The sequence below is a fragment of the Pecten maximus genome, unplaced genomic scaffold (assembly GCF_902652985.1).
Source record: "Pecten maximus unplaced genomic scaffold, xPecMax1.1, whole genome shotgun sequence".
Lineage (NCBI taxonomy): Eukaryota > Metazoa > Mollusca > Bivalvia > Pectinida > Pectinidae > Pecten > Pecten maximus.
The window spans coordinates 1-7,128 of NW_022981778.1; the positions used below are offsets into that span (position 1 = coordinate 1).

Here is a 7,128-nt window from a genome sequence, read left to right on the forward strand (position 1 = left end):
CCCAAAACAAAAAAAAACCGGTTTTTTTTTTTTTTTGTGTTTCAAAAAGGGGATTTTTTTTTTAAAAATTTTAATTTTTTTAAAAATGAGTTTAAAAAAGAACTTTTTGGCAAAAAAATTTTTGGGGCCCCTCACTGTTGAATTGACCGGAGCAGCGCACAAGTGTATCTCGTCATACAGCTAAATACAACGTGTGCCACCAAGTCAAACATATCACATTAATGATCATACCTTCGGTTTGTTATTGTAATATCCTTATATAGATGTATATGGAGGCTAATTTGAGTAATTCATTACAAGCTACGTAGAAATTTTACACCAGAGATTTTTTTAAATTTTTATTTCAATCATTCAAAAGTGCAATAAGAGCAAAGGTTATAGATTCCCTCGTTCAGACGTCAGCACCCCAGGCTATTTAAAACAACTCGAGCCATTCATGATTTTAAGATGAATTGATAAAAAAACAGTATACTATAAGCCGTATAATGGATTAGCCGAAGGTCAAAATTTTAAAGATACAGAACGAAGGTCAATAAATATAAAAAAAGAGGCTGAACAGGTGTAAAAATAACTGTATAAAATTTATATATATATGTGTGTGTGTGTGTGTGTGTGTGTGTGTGTGTGTGTGTGTGTGTGCGGGAGAGTGTGTGTGTGTGTGTATGTTTGTTTGTTTTTTGTTTTTTTCTGTGTAATTGATCACTGGCAAATAACCAGCTGGGTACGTTTCTTTTGACATAATACATTCCTTAAACTCTTATGAAATTACATTCGAGTGGCACTTTAACAATATACAATAATTCAAAAAACGAGATATTATATAGAGGATTACTCCCTGTGTCATAAAAAATGAAGTTTAGATATTTTTTTTTAGATTTTTTTTATTTATTTTTTTCATGTACAGACTGACTCTCTTTATTATCAGTTTCACGACTCTTCAATGTAAGAACTGTGAAGTGACATAATTTTTCACTGTTATATAAAAAGATAGAAGCTGTCTATTTCAGTAACCGTGTATATATCAATATGTCAGTTATACCAGTAACCAGCGGTGAAAACGTAACTTATGTAAGTGAATTAAATCTTACCATGCAAATTTATTTTCGAAGCCAATAAGATCCATGCTATATGTACAGATTCTTAACTCGTTCTCCACTTTGTATTTTGTATAGCTGTTGTTCACGTATATTACGATTGTGTATATAATATGTACTAATGGGCAATTTGGCACACACTTAATAAAGGAATTGAAATTGAATAGAGGTAATACATTTATTTCCGGTATTTTGTCCATTCCGGATCAGTCCCAGGTTTCCAGAGATTTTTTTCATGCATATTTCACAAAGAAAATGATAAATGTTTTTATCTCTGCTTTTTAGGCTAGAAGTCGGCTTTACACAAAATAGAAACGCAATATTGATGCGAATCTATATTTTTACGAGCATCTTCTCCCATTGGTTAAGGATATAACACATGTTGGTATGATGTTAAATTATAATTTTAATAGTATTGAACGCACAGTACGTGTTTGTAATGAATTTAAAAGTGGTATCATGAACTTAACTAAAAGTGGAGCTCAACTATGTGCGTTAAATCCTCTATCTATCGGTAAAATAATTCAATCAAAAGTTTAAGTTTCGGCACTTTATGGGTGTGAATTGTGGTGTCTACCAAAAAGTTTAATTTCAATGCTGGCAAGATCACAGCGTTTTATTTTAAAATCTATTCAAGGGTTTCTTGGATGATGGAGTATATAGAAGCGTATATAGATACTAAGTAATTCTTGTTCTTGGTAGATCATGTAACCTAGAAAGAACTTGTGTATCATATCTTGTATTTTTACTCGATTATTTATGGCATATACATGTATATGGAGACCAATATGTATAATAACGGTTTCCCTTCGTGCTGAGTGAGTGGCATGTCGTTTTTATCGATTAGTAGTAACGTGCTATCATGTTTATCGGTTAGTCTTACCTACTCTATCATGTGTTTTATCATGTTTATGTAGCATGAGGACGAACGGCCGTGATTGAATAAACAACAGCACACGCCCTGAAGTATGCAAGTTCTTTATTAGAGAACACAACATGGCACACAATGTGGAATCTATAGTGGTCAGACAGATGTATTTCAAATAATGAAACAAAAATTACCTTTATCGGCAGTTCTCTGATCAAATTTTTATGTACGTAATATGCCACATATTCGTTGCAAAAATGTGTTCATAATTTATGTAGATCTACAAAACGAGTAAAATTCAAGTAAAAATACGTGCAATCACGACAGGTAGATTCTACTACGAAATAGGAAGGACAGGAGATTTCATCAATCTAGGTCCATTTAAAATGCCTTTCATACAATATGCATATTACCAGAGACATATAACCTATATGTTATAGGTCTCTGATATTACTCAATTTCAAATCTAGATTAAAATTACCGAAACAAAAACACAAATCGACAGTAATGCCACACCAACGTTTATTGAGGAAATTGTCAGGATATGGTGTTAGCCTTCAGGTTGTTAATTGGATAAAAGACTTCTTAAGAAATGGATGCCAGCGAGTAATAGTCAACGGAGAATCCTCTAAATCGTACCCGGTAATGAGTGGTATCCCCCAGGGAAGTGTATTGGGCCCAATATTATTTGTTGTATGTATATCAACGATCTACCAGAAATACCAGTGTCCCAATCGCCGCTCTTTGCTGATGATACCAAATTATACAGACAAATACGCAATAGCGAGGATGTTAAAATACTCCAGAACGATTTGGATAATCTTCAAAATTGGTCCGACGAATGGCTACTGAAATTCCACCCTAATAAATGTAAAGTTCTTTCGCTTAAAGCAACTCAAAAACGAAAATACTATATGGAAGGATCGGGAGGAGAAAGAATCCAACTGGAACATGTCAAGAACGAAAAGGACATTGGTGTCACCATAGATGAGGATTTAAACTTCAAAACGCACATACAGTTAATTGTCAATAAAGCTAACAGTATAGTTGGACTGATAAGAAGATCTTTTTTGTATCTGGACGAACTCATGTTCAAAATGCTATTTAAAGCTCTAGTTAGACCCTACCTTGAGTATGCTGCAAGTGTTTGGAACCCATCAAAAGTAAAAGATATAGAACTCATTGAAAATGTGCAGAGAAGGGCAACAAAACTGATCCCTGGATTTAAAAATATATCGTACCCGGAACGGCTACAACGGTTAAATCTCCCAACGCTACAGCACCGTAGGACCAGAGGAGATATGATTAACGTTTTTAAGATAGTAAATAACATATACGATAGAATCTAGTAGAATAACAAAAAACTTTTTCCAAATGGACAAGATGAGTAGAACCAGAGATCACGATAAGAAAATATTCAAAAAGCGATGTCGTCTTGATGGGAGGAAACATTTTTTCAGTTACCGAGTTATTGATTTATGGAATAGCTTGCCACAAATTGTTGTCAATGCTGATTCTGTCATAAAATTTGAAATAATGTTAGATAATCATTGGAAAAATAAACGTTTTTATTCATGAATGTACAGGAACTAATACATGTATAAAGCCATTAATTACATAGGAAATATTTATATTATACTATGTATTGATATTGATATGGATATAGAGGCTACAAGCCTGCGTCCATTATTTATGCTAAATAAATGCTAAATAAAAGTAATAAACTAACTTTTATAAAGTCAGAGGAGTTCCGATAGAGACAACCAAGAGTTGTCTACCCTGCTGACAGTGGTCCGATTTATGAATATCCATAAATAAGTCGAATTATGGATATCCATCAATCATTTATGAATATCCATAAATCATTTATGGATATTTAAAAATGAATTATAGATATTTGAAATGAATTATGGATATCCATAAATAGGGACTTTTTCCGCTTTGGAAAGAGTCCTTCAACAGCTAGATAATCTAGATCTACATATTTATCTGTTATTTGTATTTATTTACAGTCAATATTGTTCAAAGATCACTACGTTGTTCGATTTTTTTTCTTTTAGTGTTAGAAAAGAAAACTTGGTAGTATGTGGTAGAATCTATTCATAACAATTTTTACGACGAAAAAAAACCCCTGCGTTTTCAGAAACTACAAGAGTTGTCTACCGTTCTGTATTAACACTTCCGGAAAATGGACCAATCGAAATCTTTGTTAGGGAGAAGTGGGTATTTTGAAAATGTCAGAAAGCAAAGACGAAGCTACAAGTAAACAAACGCCAAACGAAGTACTTTAACAGGTAACCAACACGCCATTTCTGTAATTCTTCGCTTGAAAATAATTGCAATTTCGTTGAGATCTGTTTAACGATACAAATGATTCATCAGTTTACGATTAAAAATTGTTGTTCGTGAGTGAAGCTCCACACGTCCTAACATGCGTGTTCGTGTATTCGCAGCTGAATCAGCATATATCTGTATATAATATGTCATCATTTCGGACTCCTTTCTATGTGTAGAATACGATAGTTGTGTAGGTCTGTTCGTTATATCTGATTATCTCTTAGTTCTGTCATAACTCAACAAACAGCTGACAAATGCTTACATGATTTAGAAGATGTCAATTTCGGACTTGTGCAAGTCTGTATTAGTGATGCTACTGTAAATGCAGTGGTCTAATATAACTTATTTGAGATCGCTATGTCTTTGCCAATAACAAACGATCTGTCTAAAGTGCAACCCAAGTCTAAACTTAGATGCTTAAACACATAAACCAGAGAATCAAGCAGTATCCAAGGTGAAATTCTTTTTATTTTGACTCCTGAATTTTAAACACCCTGACCTTACATTAATGATTATATATTTTTTTATATATTATATACATATTATATTTGAACTACTGTAGGCTGGCCACCATCTAACAAATGAAAATAACGTATTTGAACAGACAGGGTTTTCTTTCACTGTTTTTGGAAAGGGCCTTTTTGACTAATTTGGGAAGAAAATCGGTGAATATTTTTCCATGTGTAAACTGCAAATTTTGGGAATTTGAATTGGCTTAAATATGAAATGATTTCAATTGCGAATAGGGCCCATTAACGACCCAAAAAAGCCCCCAGAAAAAGCCCTGACAAATGTTATTATTCTAATTATAAAGCTAAATTTGTGAAAAGTATAAATTGAAGTGTTATATCTAGTTGGAGTTTGAACTTCTAGACTCTAGATCTGTTTGTGTAACTTTCGTTTCCCCATGTGGGCTGAAATTTGTCATTAAAAGAAATTGAATTGATTCATACCTAATCTTTTCATTAATAGCAAAGTACTACTTTCCTGTTTTTAATTTAAAAAAATTTCTTTTGTTTTCAGATTAAATGTGATGAAATGAAAAAACCCTTTTATGACGTAGTTTGAATGTTGTTTTGTTAATGAATGACACCATGACACTGGGACAAAGGAAACGTGTACCAAGTTATGCAGAAGTGGTGGCGACGCCCCCTCGCAAATCAACAGATTTACCTGAATCTTCAGGGGCCAGTAATAGTAAGGTCAAGGTCGTGGTAAGAATCCGACCAGAGAATGCAGCAGAAGGGGGAAGTAATTCCCGTGTAGTGGTTAAGGCTATGAATGAAAATGTATTAGTATTTGACCCAAAAGAACAATCGTCGCCTGGATATGGCTACCGGAACCGACATCGTCGGAGAGATATCCGAAAGAAGCAGTGTAAGGATTTGAAATTTGCCTTTGACCATGTTTTTGACCAGAATTCGGCAAATCACAATGTGTACGAAGAATCAACCAAACAAATTCTGGATGGGCTGTTGGAAGGCTACAACTGTTCAGGTAAACAGCTTATGTTTTTTTTTATTATTTTATTTTATCTCTATTAAATCTGCAAAAAAGGGAACAATTAATAATTGTTCCCTCATCGGATCTAGAGTATACGAGGCAAAATGAGCATCAATGACACTTAGAAAAAGGGCAGTACTACAGGAAAAGGGGCGGGGCGCATTTCTAACTTTGAATTAGGGGCAGGGCGCCGCGCCCTGCTAGTGCTAACCCGACCTAGCTGGAACACTGATTATTACTTTTATACTTTAGCTACTGTTTAAATGCTGAAATAAAAAAAATCTCAGATAGCTGACTGTATATGTATAAGTGATGAAACAAAAAAAAAAACGATTGAAAATATTGAAGTCATGAGAACATGGTTTTATTGTAAATGATTTTGAGTCATTGTAAGACTACAAAAAAAATTTGACAAAGAAATCTAAAACTTTTTAACATGCTTATAATTTGAAATTATGGGTTTTAATATCCAAGTTTCAATTATCTACAGCTATATATACTACAGAAAAAAATGCTTAAGGTTTGATGAAAAAATCTGAGACATTTTTAGCATCCTTGTACATTGAAATTAAGGGCTTATCTTTGATAATATTACTAAGTGACATTACACCGTTGTTTTAACAGTGTTTGCCTATGGAGCCACTGGTGCCGGTAAAACTCACACCATGTTGGGTAACCCACAACAGCCTGGCGTCATATACCTCACTATGATGGACTTGTACACACGGATAGCTGCCATTCAGGATGAGAAAATCTGTGATGTGGCTGTGTCCTATCTTGAGGTATTACTTTTAAAAAAATTCAGTCGAAGTATAATAAAGTTGTAATAGACAAATTTAAATGTTATGGTGTAAGTTAACATCAACACAATTTCACACTTTGCAATAGTTTAATGATTTTCTTTGTAGAGACTCACTCTGTGTACAGTGAGTAACATGCAATTTCTTGAACTGAACAGTGTGTTTTATGAAATGTTAAAAATAAACATTTTACATTTAAAAATTTGATTATCCACATTTGTGAAATCCTTTTGAATGTTGTCATGACAATTTGTAAATCGTCATGTGTTTTTCTGCTATTCATTGCAACTAAGACAGTTTAGTTTAATCGAATTACTGAACTTCTGAAGACCATTAGTGACATCATACTTTTGAGTTTCTAAAAAGCAAAAAGAAAGGGAGAAAACATAAATGTTTTCATAATTTAAATGAGCAAAATCTGTTACAGATTTCAAGTAGAAATAGCACTGACCTCACTGTTTGCAGGATACCTTAACTGTTTTGTTGAGCTGGTCGTGTACAATCAATTTTGCTGTAATCAAACATT

At 33.4% G+C, this 7,128-nt stretch overlaps 1 protein-coding gene across 1 annotated transcript; it reads left to right on the forward strand.

Annotated features, from left to right (window-relative positions):
• Positions 1–4,129: 4,129 nt before the first annotated feature.
• Positions 4,130–6,584, forward strand: LOC117320223 (kinesin-like protein KIF18A; the record flags this gene model as incomplete). The annotated part of the gene is made up of 3 exons (XM_033874875.1): positions 4,130–4,256; positions 5,323–5,796; positions 6,427–6,584. Coding segments are annotated over exons 2-3 (573 nt in total), but the record flags the coding sequence as incomplete, so codon positions are not given.
• Between the last annotated feature and the right edge of the window lie 544 nt (positions 6,585–7,128).